Raw genomic sequence first — 20,487 nt, forward strand, 5'->3', positions numbered from 1 at the left:
TAGTTCATTTCAAGTCTTTTACTTGATGGGGTACAGTGTAAAATTAGTTTGGAGCCGATTTCAAATTCAAACATCTGCTTCATTGAAAGAGTAAACACATGAAATAGCCGTTTTCCATAGCTTTCGTTGAAAGCTAAAACAGGGCAATTCAACGATCAGGGTTGGTAATCTTTAGCAGGTAACTTGTATGGTGTTTGCATTAATTTACATAGAATAAGCAGCTCCTTTTTACCCATATGGGTAAAATGCTGCCCGAGGTTTTCTAAAATTGTAAGGAAACAACCGCTAGAGCGTGCATGTGCCTCCCTCCCTCGAACCTAACTGTCTCTGAATCAGATGGTATTTGGGAAACAACAGGAAAATGCAGACATTTTGGGTTTATAAGAGCCATTTTATTATTTGATGTTACATGAGAGATCTAATCAAAGAGTCCAAAGCCCATGTCGTCATCAGATTCCTCCTCCGACTCGGCCTTCTTCTCTTCCTTCTTCTCCTCAGCTTTGGCATCACCACCAGCAGCAGCAGCAGCGGGAGCACCACCAGCTGCTACGGCTCCACCAGTGGGAACAGTGGCAAGCTTAGACTTGCCAGCCTGGATGATCTATTAAGCAAATTGTAATAGAAGAAATTTAGATGTTGGTGAAAAAAGTAATGGAGAGAACTTTACTAGCATCCTGGGAGTTAAAGGCTCCCCTATTGAGTAAATTAGTTCTAATTAGCAGCATGGAAGATGCAGAATTTTTTAATCCTTTTTTGTCCAGCCTTGACTATGAATAATAACTAACAAACTTAGACTCTTGAAATATTGATCAATGATATTTGAATTTTAATCAAATTTTGTATTGAGCTATTGCAATATAAGTGGTGACCCAACCAAACAATTTCAGTCCCTTGTGTCAATCAGCTAAAGCTCACTTGAGCAAAGAGCTGCTGGACATCGACAATAATTCATATGGCTCCTTAGAAGTCTAAGGAATTAAGAGTAACATCATTTTTGTCCTTACCTCATCGACAGACTTGCCAGACAGCTCAGAGATCACCTTGTTCAGGCGTTCCATGTCAGACTCAATGCCGACACTATCAAGGATCCCCTTGATGTCCTTGGCTGAGGGGTTCTTATTGTTACCCAGGGTTGCAAGCAAGTAAGCGGCCACGTAACGCATCTAGAAAGTAAACTTAGTAAGTAAAGGAGCCCCATAATACATGGCAGCAGATTTTATTTAGTTTGTGTGGGGTGTCGCTGACATTTACAAAGAGACATATAATGATTATGTATGTATCAATGTAAAGCCCGAGGGGGGGGGGGGCAGACACACCTCTTTTAGTCCCCACCTGGGGAATTTCACTACAAAGTTCGCCCCAGTGTGAGGACATTTGAATATTCCTTTGCAGGAAACTAGGGCTGTTTGAATTTTGGCGCGGAGGACTGAGGCTGTTTGAATTTTTTGCGTGGACCCTAGGTTCAAAACTTTACAGTCGAGAAGCTTGGCTCTAGGCTCGGCTCGAGTAGACTGTAGTGGTGAAAACGTTTGACGTTGCAGAGACAGAAAGTCAAGCTTTCAAGGTGAATTGTATGCGGTTTAAACATTTTAACCTTAAACTGCTGTATCAAATAGCTATTATGATGTTTATGTTGTTTGAAAAGTAGTTTCACACAATTTGAGTGTTTTGTGCCATGATTTTTTCAATGCTTTTTCCAAGCACTTGCCTCGCATGATAGTGAGAAATTGTTGTTAATTGTAAGAATCAATGATCAAAATAAAAGACGATTATTCACTCTGTATTGCTGTACATCATGTGTTGATTTTCTTTGGATTTGGAAGCTTTCTTGTCTATTTTCCGATTGCCAAATTAATACAAGAAAAAAATTGGGATTAAAAAAAAATTGATAAGATTTAACATTCCCATCCCCAGGTAAGGAATTTTCCTGTCATTTGAATTCCTTTTACGGTCTTGTGGTCAGGAATTTGATGCAAAAAATGTCAAATGCCCCACATCTGCCCGTCCTCCCCTCCTCCAGCTTTACATTGATACATGCATTACATGCCATAAGTCAAACAAGACTAAAAACAATTGCTGTCTCCATTTGCTTGTAAATATGGCATCCTAACTAGGATTTACTTTTAATACAGTGTGTATAGCAAGTTAATCCTACAATGGATGTTTTAAGGTGGTAGGTAAATAGTAATCTAGTCTTTTCAGCTGTATGTCAAAGTGCTGTTTCTGGCAAATCAGGATATCATGATGATCATGATGCTGTATCATTTAATTTATGCACCATACTTTTAATATGTTTAACATGATAAAAGAGCTTTAACAGTGTTTATTAGTCATTTTTATAGTACTTACTGACTTAGTATTTGGGGGCCATTGCATTGGCTTTGATGTTACTTTGGTTGGGGAAATGATATCCAGGACAAAAGATTTAATAAAGTTTACATATAAATAACTTGATTTATGAATACTTTAAACTCTACAGAAAAAAAAATGCCTAACTTCCAGCCCATTACACGGTTATCGCCGTGATAGATGGTTTTGTAATTCCTTGAACGTATTGTAATGACTCTTTTGGGTGAATTTATTCTTTCTTTTGGGAAATTAAGAGATGGAACTTAGTCCTGAAATGCACTTTGACTATTAAACTACAATCTTACTCACTTTTAAGTCGGTGTCTGACACGAAACGATGTGCACGCTTAGAAATAAAAAGAGTTACTCGAAGACCTATGGAAGTCTTTCTTGTTCGAGCGAGAGGAAGATGGAGGGGGCACGTGGAGAATATATACTCGTAACGCGGGGTGGACGAAGCGCCTTTCAGGGACCACAGGCAACCCAACCAACCCAATTGGGCACAATATTCAGACAAAAATACAATAAGATTGAAAAATAAAAGGAATTTTACTTCAAAAAGGCTATTATTTTTGCTTAGAACATGGATCAGGAATTGTCTTAAATGTTCGTACGTTTGTGCACAGAAGAAAAAAATACGGAGTCCGAACCCTATTTGGGTTGCCTGTGTAAATTATTTTCGCTGTCCAAGATGGCGGATAGGATCACCCAGTTGCAAGACGCGTTGAATCAGGTTTGAACTCTGATGATATGGCAATTTATATATAATTTCTATGAGTTTTTTTTAATAACAGAAATTCGTTATGTTCTTATAGCTAGCAGATCAGTTCTGTAATAGCGTTGGTATTCTGCAACAAACGGCAGAACCTGGACAGTTTCCAGGTTTTGACAAAGGTACAAACCCAAAATTGTCGTCCAACCCTTCCAATTTTGTGATGATTATCGTTATCTTGCTTGAAATTCCCGACTTCCCTAATAAAACATCGGGTGGAACGTCAGTCGTTCATGTTCGCGCATAAAACAGGCATTAAATAAGTACTAATCTTTCTGCTTTTCGTTTTCAAAGCTCCCAACACAGATGACAAAACTGTTACACAGGAAGGTAGGCCGTGTTCTCCCTCCAATTTCAACTACTGCAGTTAGAATAAAGTTAGACTGGAAGTATACTGTATATTTTTCTAAAGCTCTGTGTATGTATTGTCATAAGCTGACCCTAACCCTTTATCTTAGTATGTACCTATGCTTATGTGTGTTAAGCTTATGTACTACATATTCAAAACACAAAAAAGGAGATTTTTCTTTGGTATAAAATCCTGAAGGCGAAGGGCAAATCCCTTCAGATAAAGCAATGAACACAACCAGCTCCACTAGTTTATGGACAAACAACATGTTATTTTACATAAAACTAAAATAATTCAAGTCTAGCATTTCCACTCTGCAGCAAAGGATATTCTCAAGTTGTACTCAACTTGGCTTGAGTTATAAATAATTTTTTTAAATGCTCATCTAAAAACAGAGACAAAATTGGATAAACAGACTTTAATTTAGCAATCTCAATTCAACACAATATTTTTTTAAAAGCCAAAAAATTTGATTCAGTTTAAAACTTTAGTTTATAAAATATAACTTATTATAATTTCTGTTTTAGGTCATGGGGCATTATTTGCAACACTTATTGCAAGAACAGCCAAAGACATTGACTATCTAATAGATTCTTTACCTAGTGAAGAATGCTCCCCAGAATTACAGGTACAAACAATTCACTGAATGGCTTAATAAAATCTAAAGGATCACCAGAAATATGACTAACAACTAGGTTTACTAATTTCATAATTTGATTGTGACATCTATTAACCCTATTCAGACCAGGCTTTTTTGGGCTTCCTCTCACGGGGGGGGGGGGGGGGGGGGGGGCTCCTTCAGCCCCCTATCCATAACTTTTGAACCATTGGAGCTATTGTGACCAAATTTTCAAAGAATCATTATCTGTTTCTCCAGCTTTTGTCCCTTCACAACAACAATTCAAGTCCTACGATGAGTTCAGGCATAAGTTATATGGTGGCTCTGTGTATCTACACTATTGTATCTTAATAAAGGTTATCAGCTTGGCTGGATTTGTTTATTTATATCTTGTACATAGGCTGCAAGTCTGCAGAGATTAGAGGCTGAAAACCAAGAAGCTGGTAGAAAACTTGAGGAAGTTGTCCGAAAAGGAGGTAAATTCTAGTGGGGCTATTATTAGGCTCTTTGTTCTTAGACAACTTACATTACTAGAAACATCTTGTTCACTGGTAATTCCTCTAAAATAGCCCATGCAACAAACCATACTGAGCCACACGCTCTTAGCAACAGAAGTTTTTACCGCTATGTTTTTTTGAGTATTAATCTCCTTGGGGAGCGTCATAGGCTACAGCATTCCAGGTAACATTTTGATAAACTAATCCCAATTAACTGTCAGAAGAATTACAATAATAAAGAATGCCTCAAAATTGCCTCGTGCATAAATTGTATTAAAGAAATAAGATACAATCTCTAAAATGATTGACATGAGTCCTCAAGACTCACCAAATATTTCTGAAATCATGTACAGGATGATTCCGGAAAACGTCATTATTTTGTTTTATTTTATGGCCAAAAAAAAATACATAGAATACTTGCGTAGTTTAGAATGAGGTGGCGTGAAAGATCGCGACTAGGGCCACAATTGGAATGAGGGAAGTACAGGAAAGGGGCTCTAAGGTATCCATGTACAGGACTGGGTATCCATATACAGGACTGGGTATCCATATACAGGACTGGGTATCCATGTACAGGACTGGGTATCCATGTACAGGACTGGGTATCCATGTACAGCACTGGGTATCCATGTACAGGACTGGGTATCCATGTACAGGACTGGGTATCCATGTACAGGACTGGGTATCCATATACAGGACTGGGTATCCATGTACAGGACTGGGTATCCATGTACAGGACTGGGTATTCATGTACAGGACTGGGTATCCATGTACAGGACTGGGTATCCATGTACAGGACTGGGTATCCATATACAGGACTGGGTATCCATGTACAGGACTGGGTATCCATGTACAGGACTGGGTATCCATGTACAGCACTGGGTATCCATGTACAGCACTGGGTATCCATGTACAGGACTGGGTCCAGATATAGTAAGTAAAGATGTGGCATATCCCTAAAGCCCTCAGGTACCTAAAGTACCAGGACTTTACTAATTATTTCAACCAAACAGGATAGCATTGATATATCCCTAAAGCTCTCAGGTACGCAAGTACTAGGACTATTAATTGGGTCCACCAAATAGGGTATATAGTTGGTAAAAACATAGCATATCCCAGGATGAGTGCATTGCGGTCGCACAGAAACAAGAAAGATCCAAGGATTCCCTTTAGGCAAATTTATTGAAATCACTGACTTCAGCACACACACTTTACGTACAATAAACGGGAACAAGAATAGAGTCTACCTCGAGCAGTCGTTCTTTAGTCTTCTCCAACAAATCCAAGTTGAAACCCTTCCAATGTAGTAACTCAAACACAACTGAAAAACTAGCTGAATGCGACCCCTATTTGTACGACACGATCATGCGTGGGAAAATATTCTTCAGATTCTACAACTTGTTGTCAACATACACCTTTTGCTTATTATAATGGGTGGCAAGGATGTTCTGTACTTGTATCGCTTATCTCTAGTGATAATTGTATCAAAAATCAAAAGTACTTTACCAAAAAGAAGTTGATCAAATACTGCGCCCACTAATCACGTTATCGCAGGCAAGTGTAGCTCGGGTACATCCGTTTGACAACATGGAACTACATTCCTAAACGTTTAGTAAGTTTGCACCCAAGAATACCATAAGATGATTACTACAAAATCTAGAGAATATGCAATGAAATATATGTCTTTTGACCCTGTCACATTTGTACCAGGACTTTATTACTTGGATCCACCAAATAGGTTAGCATAAAATATAGCGTGATAAATGTATCCCTAAAGCACTCAGGTACCAACAGTTTGTACCAGGATTTATTAATTGGATCCACCAAATAGGATACAATAGCACACATAATAAACTTTTTTCCCTTTAACTCTCCCCCTCACCTCTGCCCCCCTCTCTTCTTACTTAACTCCCTGCTTCTAAGCATCTAAAAGGCGACCATGCTCTCATCGATAGCCCATAAATCGCATGCAGCACAGCAACCTTACCCTTTCATGCTTGTCACTTTGAAATTGAAGAAACCCATATAATAACGATAGATTTTGGTGCTTTCGGACTCCCGCCATTTTGAATTTTTTTCCCATGCTTTCCTTGTTTTGATTCGAATCGTCTTCCCTGCTTGACCGTCCCGGCCTTTGAAACCACTTAGAAGTTTTAGTGACGAACAAAAGCCGCTGAACACCGTACAGATTTCTAATAAATTCCTTTGTTTAACCAAAAGCATGTGCTTAGCAATGTGTGTACTCTGGTGATCGAGGACCTTGTGTCAAACATTTGCTTTCCTGTAGATGCATCAAACATTGAAGAACAGAAACTCGTCCATATAGATAAATCCTAAAAAATCATAGCTACCCCCATGCACCCTAGCCTTGGTTGAAACTATACCTCTAGTTTGTTTTGGAGCTTAGATTTTCAGTGATATGTGAGCTACACTATCACACTCTTCTGGCGATGTAGCATAAATCCTTGTGCAGTGCTTTATTATACTTACCAGACTCAAGGATAAAAGTGTTTTACCAACACGTATGGTGTCAATATCAAACCGCAAATCTAGTATGATGACAACAATATGACGTCACTCTGTAGCAACCACAGAGGCAGTATTTTTTAACTTTCGGTTTTGTGCAGCTTGTCATGATCTGATAAAATCCTTATTGTTTGAGTGCTGTGAAAGTTTTGTCCAATACATACATAAAGATATACACCAGTTTTATTTATTATTTCTTTCCAGAGAAATTGTTAGCTCTTATACAACAAGCCCTAAATGAGATAGCAGAGTCAACACTGACATCATCCAGCAAATCCAGTTGACCAATCAAATGAGTGAATTGCTGGTGAAGAATGTCAAGTGTCATGTTGCCTTGGCTACCATGTCATGCTGACCAATCACATGAGGATGACTGGCAGAAGGATGTGTCATGTTCCCATAGCTACCATGTCATTGTCACTCTAAATATAAGGGTATGTCTAGGTATTGTCAGGAAAGAAAGAATGCCAATTGTCACATTACTATAGCAACTATATCACATGAACTAATCATGAATGTAATGTCTTGTAAGTGTCATGTTACCATGTCAGGTGCCATCAAAAAACCTATAGTCCTTAGAAATATGCAGGGGTCTTTTTCAAAGGATGTCAGTAAGCTACTCTGTTTTGTTTTGTTTACATTGGAAGATACAATGGCATCTGCAATAATTTATCATTCAAAATGACTATCCACAATTGAAGTCTGGTTATTTATGATATTTGATTTAAAATATCTTGGTCTTTTGCCTGAATTTGCCAATGGAAATGTATTCTTTGTGGGCCTCTATATAGGGCTTCTGGAATTACGCGCTTGTGTGGAAGCGCGTAATTTGGCTTTTTCTGCGTTATCCGGGTAACCCACAAATTTCTGCGTAATTTGGCTAAATTTTGAAAGACAAAAAAAGTGCACAGCTGATGTGTTCTTTTAGGGTCCTTACCTCTATTTCTCGTAAAAAAGAGAGAGATATTCTTCGTAAGAGTGCAATATTTCGAACTGAATTTCTAAAACAAATAAAATGACTAGGTGTTCTTTGGGGGGGGGGGGGGGGTGAATAGGGGTATGTAAATCCTCCGATCCGCTACATTTTCGGGGCAAATCCACAGATATTTTTAGATCCGCATGGTTTGACAGATAAACAATAGCATCGATTGAAATTCATTTAAAATCCGAAATCCGCTCCCAAATTGTCAACAGATCTGTGATATGCTTTATTTCCAAAATCCGCCAATCCGCTGAAATAATCATCAAAATCCATAATCCGTGAGCATTTCAGGGCCGAATCCGCAAACCTATTCACCCCCCTTTCTTTGCTAAACCGCGAAGGCATAAGACTAACAATAACATACCTTTTTTAATTGGCTGGTGGCTAGGACCCAATAAAAACTTGCCTAAGATGTTTTTCGTGCTAAAAATATACCTTTTCAATTATTTCGTGCTTTCCTTCAGTACAAAATGTAGTTTGGGCATAACAGTTGATATTCTGTGTAATTTAGCATGTAATTCAGTAAAGAATCCCGCAAAATTTTGATTTTTAAAGAAAAATGTTAAGCAAAGAGTCCCGTGTAATTTTGAGGGTTTTTTTTCGCGTAATTCCAGAAGCCCTGTCTGTATGGTGTGAAATTGTGTAAAATGGCAGACTGATTGGGCTTCTTTTAGAATAAATCCATCAGTACCAATAGACAGGATTATGTCAATAATCACTTTCCTTTTCATATAACATAGCTTTATTTAGCAATAACATCTAACACATTATTTATTTCAAATAAGTTCCCACAACTGTGAAGTGTATATATATATATAGAGAGAGAGAGAGCAAGAAAAAATATTCACAAAGCATTTTTCAACTAAAATGCTTGATAAGTCTTCTATTTAGCCATTTGCACATTGTTACTAACATACTGTCACCCCCAAAACCTTATTTTAAACACCTGCACATTCTGGCCTTTACACCTATTTCAAATAAGGTGCACCCTGATAAGTCATGTGTCGTAACCCACTGTTTTATATCAATATCAAATGAATAAGCGAATAATCAAATCCAGGTTTGAAAAGTTGTAGTGGACGACCAGGAATCAGTAATCACATGGAGTATCGAGTGCAACTTTAGTTGGAATAGGTGTATACAATACACCTACTAATTGTTATCTTTATAATCGCAAATAAATTTGTCATATAACTGTTCTATGACCAAATCTACCAGAATAAGTTGGATAATTTTCCAGTTTCCACACCAAGTTAATAAAAGTCATGTCCCTTTTAGAATCTTAGTAATATAATTTACCTGCACAAGAATTTAATTTAAGCATGCAGCATAAACATATTATTCAGAATTTGTTTTTAATATATGGTGTTCTTCTACTTCCTACCAGTTAAAGGTCTTCTGCTTGGCTATAACTTAAATTAGTTTTTTAACTTGCAAACTTTTTTTTCCCTTGGACAACAATGAGATTGTCTCTATCTCGAGCAAAACCCTTGTGTCTCTATCTTGAGCAAAACCCTTGTAGATTAAACATTTAATGATCAAATGCTAAGTAATAATAAGTTAAAATCATATAGCTTTGTACAAATTTAACCAGCATTGTTTAAAAAATGCAATGTGTGTTGTTATTATGATACTTGCACACAATATTGCTTGATGTTGCATCAATGTTGCCTTGTGTTGCATTAGTGTTGCCTAAAGCTGTGTCAATTAACAAGTTACTATAAGCTTGGAGTTAAATATTAGTACCTATGTCTTGCATTATTATTCTAAGATACTACAAGGAGGTTCCAATAATAATGTAAATATGAAGTGACTTTAAAACCATTATTGTTAAACTGATTTGCTTGTTACATTAAATTAGTAAATAATTATGTTCTTTGAATCCTTCCAATATACTGTAGAAACATTAATAAATCTTCCCAACCAACCCTTCTTTCTCACTTAACACTTCCACAATAAGTTAGCTAGTATGGAGCTGAACATTTGGTTTTACTGTCACATGGTCTATTTGATGTGAAACTATGAACAAAAAAGTCAATCTCAAGAGTACTACATTCATTTCGCTGTCATTAGAAAAATGTGATTTCTGTAAAAGCCTGAATATGAATATTTAAAGCCTTTTTTTCTTTCAAAGTCAGAGTTAAAAAACAAACCTGGGCTATGTCCAGTGCCTTAGCTAAAGCAGTAGGTACTTGTACAGCATGCCTTGCTCATAGATAAGCTAATCAACTGCAATTGGCATGGAAGACTACTCGCTAGTCAGGCAACAATGTGCTGTCTACAATGGGAAATTGTTTGATTGGCTCCTAAACAAAGATGTAGTTATTAAAATCCTTGCTGTCGCATTTACATGGAGACATCTTAGGCCCGAGTCTAATCCATTCACCATGACAACTGTATATATCCACGGCAAACCAGGATGTCAGTTCGCCAGTTACCCCATGCCCCTTGCAGTTTCCATGTTTGTTCATGGCAGAGGACTGGCATTCCACACAGACAGGCTTCTTGGGGTCAAGCTGACTGGCCCAGGTCCCTTGGCAGTATGGGTGCTTGGACTCAATCTTGAACAGAGTGCAATAGCTGGGCCTATTTAAGAACACACTTGTAAGGGAACAAAACACTATTTTAACAGGGGCAGTGGCCTGGCGAGGAATTTTTTAGAACAGCAATTTTTATTTTATTTTTTAACACTTGAAAGTTTGAGAATTTGAAGCCACCTTCCTTCAAGGCATCAATTTACATCTCCCCTTCTCAAATAACCTTTTCCTTGATCTTTTGACTTAACCGAGGATGGCCTGCATACCCCCACCCCCTGAAGATCCTTGGTATGACCCTCGCATCCCCAGCTAGAATATTATTAAGGTATACTCCCCTTCCCAATGCTACTTTCTCTTTCTATGATATGTCAGTCAAGTTGTAATAAAACTTAATTCAATTTTAAAAAAAGTAGCCAACACTTGGTGGAAAATAGCGGGTGGTTCCGCCAGCTGCCAGGGGGTAATAAAATCCCTGTCAGTACTTCATTACCTTTCTTCTTTTTCCTGCCTCAGTGTGAGCGATTTTTTCGCTGGAAGAATCTCTTCATATTGATTTGGAAGACGCTTATAAATCTTTGGCAGTATATTTGCTAGACCTAGAATGCAACAAATATACATTGGTCTTTCTAAGGACAAACCCACATGAATAGAATTCCACCTAATATAGTCTTAAAGAATGCATTTTGATGGTGTAATAAAGGGGGTCAATCTAGGGTGGGCGGTTTCCTCCCCCAACCCCCCACTAGTAGTATTTATTAGTGCGCCCATGTCCTCCATTAAAAAAGATATTTTCCTGGACTTTTGTAAAGTGTACCATGACTTTTAAAAGTCCAGTACCTGACTCCTTGCCGCAGTGCTCGAGGAAGCAGCCTCGTTTCTGCCTCAGAGGCGGACATTCCTTGCCTCCTCGCTGAGAGGGCCGAACAATGACTCTTCTAGATCTTTTGCGCATGCCAACTCCGCATCTGTGAGAGCAGGGGGACCATCTTGACCAGGTAGAGACAACACAGTCTTGTACACCTGGAAGTGGATCAAATACCATCATTACGGTGACAGATCCTGGAATGGCTGGTGTCCCGCTCTTGTAAGGGAAATGTGTGGGTAGTACTACAATCAACAGTTTTACCTCGCACCATCTGTTTATAAATTTTAAACCTCCCCCCTTCCTTCGGGTCATGCCTCCCCTTTCAAAAAAACCCTGACGCGTTTTTGAACAGACTTATATTAACTTTCCGACACTCGCTTTATTTGTTTAAATGATTTAATTTGATATAAGAGCCTCCATAAGAACCAATTTGTGACTTATCAACCACGGATACCCCATCTTTTTCAGCTCATCGATCTACTAGCTACAAAGACCCTACGATTGTTACCAGACTGGTAGGAACAATAACGAATGTTAGCTCTCTTGTTGACCCTTGACCCCGGGGAGGCCAGCACGTGACTTCTGCTAATTGGTTAACACGCGCAAGGATTAGGGCGGGCTAGTGATCAAGTGTTCCTTTCGCTCAAAATATCATGAGCTAAAAGCACCGAAGAAGAGTGGTGATGTTGCATTTCACCAAAAAACGTAAAACGGGCGAGTTCATGCCAACACGGTCCGTGTACACTACACAGAAATTTATCTATTAGAGGCCATCACACAATTAATTGACTCTTTTATTAAAAGCGGGAAGGTAATAGATGAACAGTGAGATGCGTTTTCGTTATTTTTAATGAAAAATTCCCAGTTCGCCATGTATTTCGCGACGGGTTTTGATTGTGATCATATGTACCATATATGGCTCACAAGTCTTGACGTTGCCTAGGTTTTTGGGCTTTCTGGTCTGATATTTTGCAGGTGCTGGAGCGTTTCAAAACTATTATTTGAAATAAGTATGGAAAGGTAGGGAGGTATCACTTTACGGGAGCAGGTCGATTATTCTGGGAATTTAATTATTATCCCAAGTTTTTTATGTTCTTTTCGAACCCCGCTCCTTTAGTAACAAAGACTAGAAGTTCTCTTGGCTGTAATTATGATAGATGTGCATAAGACGCACTTGACACTTAAACACGCACCCTACAGGGGACAAATTGGTACTATATGGTTCGTGTTACGACACTTATGATCAAGTCAAGGCACATCTGTGCATGGGACGAGGTGGAATTATATGGGCAGGTAACCGTATTTACCAGGTGTCCGTATTAGCGTGGTGTTAAATTCTGCTGAAAAGGACAACAGAGCCCGAAACCGCTTGATCGTTTAATTAAGCAATATCGTGTAAACGACGTAAGACAAGAGGAGCAAAATCCCCCCTCCTTCCCGATATACATACAGAACACTCTTCATATTTAACCCCGAAAAAAATACTACGGACCCCCATCATAATGAGGCCCGATTATCCTGCACACCCCCCCCCCCCCCCCTCCCTCTTGGGTTAGCAAGTTGCTAAATTGTCCTCATTTAGACCGTTAAAGCAGATACCGAAGCATATATTCCCCCTCCTCCCGATATACACACAAACGGTTTTCAGATCCAACCCTAAGGATGAGGGGTAAAAATTACCCCCCCACCCCCCCCCCCCCACAAAAAAAGAAAAAAACTCGGGACCCCCATCATAATGAGGCCATATTATTCTGCCCCCCCCCCCCCCCCCTTATTGGGTAAGCAAGTTGCTAGATTGTCCCACGCAGACACACATAATTAGTACTATAGTATAATTAGTTTCACGTTATTGTTCCCGTGCATAATGTTGGCAATTAATCGTTGGCCTCGTATAATGCTGGCATAGTTCATCCACTTGAGGCCTCGTGCTCTATGCTGGCTCATCTATAGCTGTCGGATTTGAAGGTCAAGAGTGTTTACAGTGCAAACCGCGCAGACTGTTGGCGACAGGTGTGGGAAGATCGAAAAACTGTTACCGCCATGTGCATTAGCAAGCGTAGAGTCATTTCCGTTTGATTATTCAGAGGAAACGGACCAAAGAGTTTGACCGAGCGAAAATGGGGCGAGCGATTAAACTTGTGAAAACGCTTAGGCTAACCACCGTTACATTGAAAACGCCTGTCAGTTATTGTTACATTCGTTGTGTTTGGTCAAGGTCTAGACCGGTTGAGATTTAACTTGAATAGCCACCAGCAAGTAGATAAATAGCAGCTAGATGAATCCTTTGTTTTGAGAAGAGCTAAATGGGTACTTTGTTTTGTTGACGCTGTTTTTTGAGGGTTTATCTCTATTTTGCGGTGCGCCCTGATGGCTACTGCGGCTACGCTGAAAAGCGGGATCAGTGACGCGCCCAATAAGAGTACTTGACAATAGCCGCATGTGAACTGATCTACGATAAGTATGAGTCATTGGGTCAATACTTCCTACAGTAACTAATGAGCAATAATAGCCCGCCTTAAAGGTTGATGAGTTGCGTTATACTATGGAAAGTATGCCCCATTTTACTGAGTAACACACCCGAATAGTGCCTTGAAGTGAGATGTTCCTTGTATAGGACTTGCCATCCTTAATTGATAAGGGTATAATGAGTGCCCTGCGCGTGATGGTTGGCGCTCAAGATACTTGGCTCAGCTAAAATAGCATATTTAGATTCGAACGCCACTAGATCCGGTCTGGACATTTTCACACGGGGTTTACCGTAGATCACATTTCTTGGTTTGCTACATATTATCTTCGGCTAAATTTGTATAGCACAAAAACAACGCAAAAATAAAATTTTCAAGTGGGGAGAATAAAGCGCGCGAGAATGCGGTGCGCGCGAATTTTTTTAGCGCGAAAATGTCCACGTTCACCACTTAGCCGGGCAAGTCTGATTGAAAACATTCAAAATTTACTGGAGTGCACGGGGCCGCTAAATAAAGGATACAACATTGAATTTTAACATGTGTGTTACGGAAAACGGCTAAAAAAATTGCAAACTTACTACGGCTTCATAAGGCGTTAGTGTGAGGCAAAATAAGCAAACAAAGTCTTTGATATACATCACACCAATCGGCTTTTTCCACCCATGTGATGATACAGACTGCCCAAACGATCATCGCAGGCTAACAATTGCTAAGATTCCTTTATAAAGCTTAGCATTCCATCACGGGACAGGAGGGGATCGTTGGTAGACTCAGCCCAGCAAGGTCAGCCAAAAAAAGAATGATATTCCAAGCTGCATTTACGTGGGTACCATGCCTATCATAGCCAAACTATTTATAGGGTCTCGCTGCGAGCTCCTGTAAAAGCGCCAGTGAGAGATACACGAGTCATCGTGGGAAGCTTTTCTTTATGAAAAAAAAAAAAAAAAACGGGCAAGATTTCTTGCAACTTGAAAAACTTGTTACAAAGTAGAAGCTTATTGAGCATATTTCGTGCGACCCTGAGAAAGGAAAATAAGCTACATCGTGGTCACATGTGAAAATCGCACGTGCGATTTTTTTTAGCGACAAATTGCAAGGAAAAAAAGAGGTACAAAGCAAGCGTTTTCACACCCATGAAAAGAAAATGATAGAGAGGAGTCCTGACAACTCGAGCCCGCGATAACTCGTGATTTGCGTTTTGCTTCAACTACTTGTTATATTTTCATTTCGATAACTCCACTGAACAAACCAGTTATCGTTTTCGCAAGTTAACTATGAGAGAATCAGAACTATTTTAGAATTTCTGTAAGCCGCCATTTTGTCATCCTAGCAAACCAAATGTGTGAAAACATCAATTTCCTTAATTAAATTTGGTACAAGGAACAGTAATTTAGATGTGCGCCCTAAAGTGAAAGAAGTATGGGAGGCGTTTTTTTTCATTGTGGCCGTGTAACGTTTTGAAGGGATGGGAAGGGTAGAGGGTTAAGATGGAGGGGGGAATCCTTGTACCACATGTCGGGGTTAATTCTCGTGGTAAATCGCAACTTGGCATGGAAATCTCGTCAGGACTGATTAATTGCGAAAACTGCGATAATTTGCAGCCCTTTGATGGCGATAAAATCTTCCTCGACTCTAGAACATTCCGAACATTTCCAAGTAAAGAGATTTAAGTGAGTAACCTTGGCCACATTTGAAACTATGTGTAGAGCACGGAAGGGTTCAAATCATGTGCTTCCATGAGTAGTAGAAAGAGATAGTTTCAGTAGTAGAATCGAAACGAGACAGATGAATAACTAATCAATCCTGCCGAAAGAAATTATCCAAACAAATACAACACGAGCTATCAACAAATCAACAGATCCTTTGGCGACGCCGACACTAGTCTACGCGACTTTCCCGCGAGATTTCCGCGGCCCACTTTATGTTTTGCGCATGACCCAAATAGAGCCTTCAGCTGATAAATAATCACCGATAAGCGAAATCATGTAAGCTGTTTATCAAGGTTTTATCCTACACCTTTGTGTAAGACAACATACGCCCGGTTTGCGTGTATACGCTGTTTATCTTTTATGACAATTGTTGTCATGTAAATAAAGAACTCCCTGACAACATGGCGCTAAAACCGCTAAAATGACAATCTGTCCTTCCCTTCAGAAATTTTTTTGTTAGCATCATCAAATGCTCGTCGTCATAGCCGCGCATTAACGCTGGTTTGGTTTTGCATTTGCAGTCGTCATTAATGCGTCCGTTAAACGTATTTGTTCTGAGATTAAAAGCGTCATCCTCGCCTTTGAATCCCGCGCAAGTCTTGCCCTTGGACCGAGATAGTGTTTCTTCGTCCACTTGTCACCAGTAAGACCTCAAAGTCAAATTTATCGATCGTGAATATAAATTTACGTCTAATTGCACGCTAAATAGGGAGTGAGTAGCACACCCTTGAAGAAGATTGAGCACAAGCCATTCATGAAAATCACGTCTACTCGATGGCTAAGATAAACATGCCCCTATGAGATCTGATCCTAAAGGAATAAACCCATATTTAGGCGATTCTGGATTCCTTTAGACATTGTGTTGTATGCCGCATCGTTTATTGAGAGCGCGTGGGCAGAAATCGTATCCGACACGACATTAATTGGTTGAAGAGTGTGCGCATGATTTCCGTTTGCTTCAACACGGCAATAGATTTAATGTAAGGGGCCTCTGCTGGAATGAGCTAAAACAATGAACAGTGTTCCATGGGTGGTGTATCGTAACAAGAGAGCTAAGACAAGAATTTCTATGTCAGCCATCAGCTGCATTAGCCCATTCTGTTCGCCTGAAGCACTAACAATAAGCCCACACTAATTACTAGACGAATTACGAATAAACATTCGATACTTCCACCACCGCTTAGCACCTCACAACTTGGCACAAAATGTAAACTTTGGTTTGTTTTCTCTAAGGAACGAAATTAGAGCCGTGTGCTGTCGGATCACTCAAGCACGTTACTCTTGGCGCGAAAGGATCGTATCTTTTTGGTTCATCTCACTATCTCTATGTACCCATACTTTTACCATCCCAAAACTCTTTTCATTATGGCATGATCAATAAAACAGAAGCCATCATTTGTGTGTTAATGTTGTGATGATGAATCCAGAGGAGAATCTGTTGGGTATCCTTGAATTCTCACCTTGCAATTTGCATTCTTCCTTTACGGCCTTGAAATCAGGGCAGCAATCGCCAGCAGGCTCACAGAATTCATCGCAGAAACAAACTTTCGGTCGGTTGCTCGGCCGAGATTCCTCTTCGTCGAACCTCTCGACAGCACATGTGCTATTCCTGCCTTTGCAGCACGTCAGAGGACCTCCACGGTCTCTCTGGTCGCACTGAGCCGCGACGGTAGCTAAGCATACCGCGACTATCAGCAAAACTACTGTACAACTATGCCTCATCATGGAGCTAGATTTCTCGTTAGTAGTGCGTTAGCAGCGTTCTGTCCCGCTAGCTTGGCCGGCTGGTTCTTTTGAGTGTTACTCGTGTCGGCTCGCCGGAAGTGCAGGATATCCTAAGCTTTGCTGGCACCGTGTCAAGCACAATTCAATGGAAATGCGCAACAATGTTTTTGCCAGAACTTTGACGCGCTCAAGATAGCAGCACTGACCCCGTCTGCGTTGAAATGCGACCGGGCCAGGGGTATTATACCGTAGTGCTAACCAATTGGATAAACTTACTCGACGACTTAAATTACAATCAGTTTTGATTTGTGATAGGTCCCTAGGTGTTGCGCGCAGAGGAAGGTCAGGAATCTTGGCTATGTCCGTCTAGCCCAACAGGAGAAGCCGCACTAACCACTAGTTCTACAACCTCATGCACCGAGCATCGGTCTAAGCGCGCACGCGAGCGATAGCATCGCTAGCGGTAGTTTTATGGAGTAGCGCGTTACTATTTATGTCAGCGTAGATGATAGAGATGTCGAGATAAGAACGAGTCCAGGGTCAGACGCCAGAGCAGTGCAACTCGACACTTACACGGACTACGACACGCGCTGGGTTGACGCACGAAGCACGGCAACGCGTACCCTCGACACGCTCGACACAACATCGACCTTCGCACAAAACCGTGCACCGTGACTTAACACAAAGTAAACAACACTGATTTGAATGTGAGAGCTCAATAACATTTGTTTCTTTCCAAACTTTCCCATCGGTTTGATGACAACTATCGTCACTTGTGAGTGCTTGTCAAATACGCAACCCCGCTGGATGCGTAAGAGACCGCGGTACAGCTATCCGTTTTTGTTCTTTTTCTTTACAAAGAAATTTTACAAAAAAAGGTTTCGCCGAGTCAATAGGTTTTATGGAGAGATTGGAATAGAATCAAGTGCCTATAGTTTTATGAGGCAAAGTAAGAAGCATAAAGTCGTGTTTTACAACTACAGACACTTGTTTAAAGGCATACCGGAAAGGGAGTAGGAAGTATAAAGAACTACACATCTCGAGCTGAGGCTTTGATAATCTGCTGATGCTATAAAACAGGGGCTCCTATTTGATCTTTGTCCTCACGTAAAATATGAAGGAAAATAAGGACCGTTTTAGGGACAACGTCAGTTAAAATATGCTCAGTGAGTAGTTTGACCAAACTCCTGCAGAGGAGTTGGTCTTTTTCATCATGATACACGAAAGGAAGTAATAAGGGACCAATGCCGTATAGATGTTATGCACAGTTAGTTTCCCGGAAAGGGCGTGCTACCCATGAATAAACACAGTCACAAATGAAAACGCACCAGAATATCATGTAAATAATCATTTGTTTGTGGTTTACAAAGATTACACGCTTCACGCACGTGAGATAACGGCTCCCTTTTCCCGGAAGTATAGTCACCATCGAGCCTCGCCTTAGACACAACCTGAAAAATCCTAACATTAGTCTAGAGAACGACTCCAAGTTTAGTAACCACTCTTTGCATTAGTGCTGGTAGAAAAATATGAAAGACTAGCTCATAGACTATTTTATGCTTCAGCAATAGAATGGGGACTTTTTTGTAGGATAGATTGAATTTCACAAGTGACTCTAAAAGTTTTGGTCACTACTGAAATAAGTAGCTCATTCGCATTGCTGTTTTGCGACTTTAACACTTTTCCGTCAGTGTACTCGCTGATTTACCATATGTATCACGAGAAAAAAATCTCGAACCATGGGACGCACGGTTCACTTGTTGATAACAATGTGAATTATATGACAAAAATCCCTGAATGGTATGATAGCTGCCCGTGTAATAATGTGTTTAATTATTTGTGGTAAACCAAGGTGCTCAAAAGTGTGAGTCACCATACTTTCGTCTCACGTAAACCACTTGCATCGTTCCGTCAGGAATTCAGCTCTCGCAATGCATCCCGGTTACAAAGTGTTCCTCCTATTCCCGCATGCGCAGAATGCGTTATCTGATTCTGATTCCCACCTTGAGCTATTCATATGTTTTCTGTTCTATTTTAGTGCTTGGACCGTTCTACAGCGCGTTATCTCTGCTATAGAGAGCCCAGCCTTTCGTCCTTGATAGCACGGGCGGAAGGAAGCAATAATGGACGGCTTCAGTTATTTTTACTCAGAAACAAAAACCGCCAACGCGGAGTTTTTGGGACATCGCTTATCGGTTATTAGATTTTATCATTGGTATTTTTAACCCTTTTTAGGGCTCAATATCCGTCGACAAGCTCTAATGAGCTACGCTTGTTCTGGCCAAAATTCAACCCGGAAGAATCTTCTTTTGTTTGAAACGGAAACAGCTTTTAGAACTTTGGCGAGCGGACGAGGGTTTACCGGTAACACCACTCAACGCCCCCTTCAGAAATCCCGGTCATTCCCAAGGCCGTAGTTTTTTTTTACGGGCAAGCCTTAGTCATTACTTGCAATTGCGCTTTTTATCACTCATTTTAAAGTTTAAACTCCTCATTTTTAGAAAGACACGAGATACGTCTGTTACATTTGAAGAGAACTTGTTATTTGACCACAGATATTACAGATACCGCAATGACTAGGAATTTTGATAACTCAAACATTCAACTTTAAAAGAGTTGAAATATTACAAAGCGGTTCTATTTCAGAAATGAGCTGGAAATTGAGCCCAGATTCTAGTTTCTATACTCGGACCTAAATCACCTTCTTTTGACGCCGCCTCATGACCTTTTTTGATTGATTATCGAGTTTCATGTGGGAAACTTTCCCGACCAAGAAGCGGGCTATTTCCCCACGACCTCAGGGTCCTTCGTTGAAGCAAGAAGGGTCCAAGACACCTTGCGCTAGCGATTCAAAGCACGGTGCCCCCCCTCAACGCAATGACGCGAATCAGCATCCGGTCATGTGATTTTCCCTGTGAATCGAGGACACCTTCTCAAGCATGCAGCATGAGCGTTCAAGGTCAGTCGGTTAGGATCAGCTTAGTCCCAGGCGTTCTTACCGGGTTTCCTGTGGTTGGGTTTCCTGTGGATGGTAAGAATTGCGACGTCGTAGCCCACCTCACGGTTCATCTTCGAGCACAGGAAACCCGGTAA

General features: G+C 40.3%; 3 protein-coding genes across 3 annotated transcripts; 1 reads left to right on the forward strand and 2 right to left on the reverse strand.

The window, feature by feature from the left end:
* Positions 1–370: 370 nt before the first annotated feature.
* Positions 371–2,795, reverse strand: LOC5519679 (60S acidic ribosomal protein P2). Its single transcript, XM_001639516.3, has 3 exons — positions 2,659–2,795; positions 1,005–1,163; positions 371–601 (listed from the first exon to the last, which is right to left on the reverse strand). The coding sequence occupies exons 2-3, from the start codon at positions 1,161–1,163 to the stop codon at positions 419–421; spliced, it is 342 nt and encodes a 113-aa protein (XP_001639566.1). The 5' UTR covers positions 2,659–2,795; the 3' UTR covers positions 371–418.
* A 183-nt stretch (positions 2,796–2,978) lies between these two features.
* Positions 2,979–7,841, forward strand: LOC5519680 (mediator of RNA polymerase II transcription subunit 21). The gene is made up of 6 exons (XM_032364572.2): positions 2,979–3,081; positions 3,164–3,242; positions 3,415–3,450; positions 3,997–4,097; positions 4,489–4,564; positions 7,316–7,841. The coding sequence occupies exons 1-6, from the start codon at positions 3,040–3,042 to the stop codon at positions 7,393–7,395; spliced, it is 414 nt and encodes a 137-aa protein (XP_032220463.1). The 5' UTR covers positions 2,979–3,039; the 3' UTR covers positions 7,396–7,841.
* A 976-nt stretch (positions 7,842–8,817) lies between these two features.
* Positions 8,818–17,916, reverse strand: LOC5519594 (somatomedin-B and thrombospondin type-1 domain-containing protein). The gene is made up of 4 exons (XM_001639517.3): positions 17,130–17,916; positions 11,468–11,650; positions 11,121–11,226; positions 8,818–10,679 (listed from the first exon to the last, which is right to left on the reverse strand). Exons 1-4 carry the CDS (start codon positions 17,392–17,394, stop codon positions 10,400–10,402), a joined length of 834 nt encoding a protein of 277 aa, XP_001639567.1. The 5' UTR covers positions 17,395–17,916; the 3' UTR covers positions 8,818–10,399.
* Between the last annotated feature and the right edge of the window lie 2,571 nt (positions 17,917–20,487).

Source organism: Nematostella vectensis, chromosome 4 (genome assembly GCF_932526225.1).
Source record: "Nematostella vectensis chromosome 4, jaNemVect1.1, whole genome shotgun sequence".
Lineage (NCBI taxonomy): Eukaryota > Metazoa > Cnidaria > Anthozoa > Actiniaria > Edwardsiidae > Nematostella > Nematostella vectensis.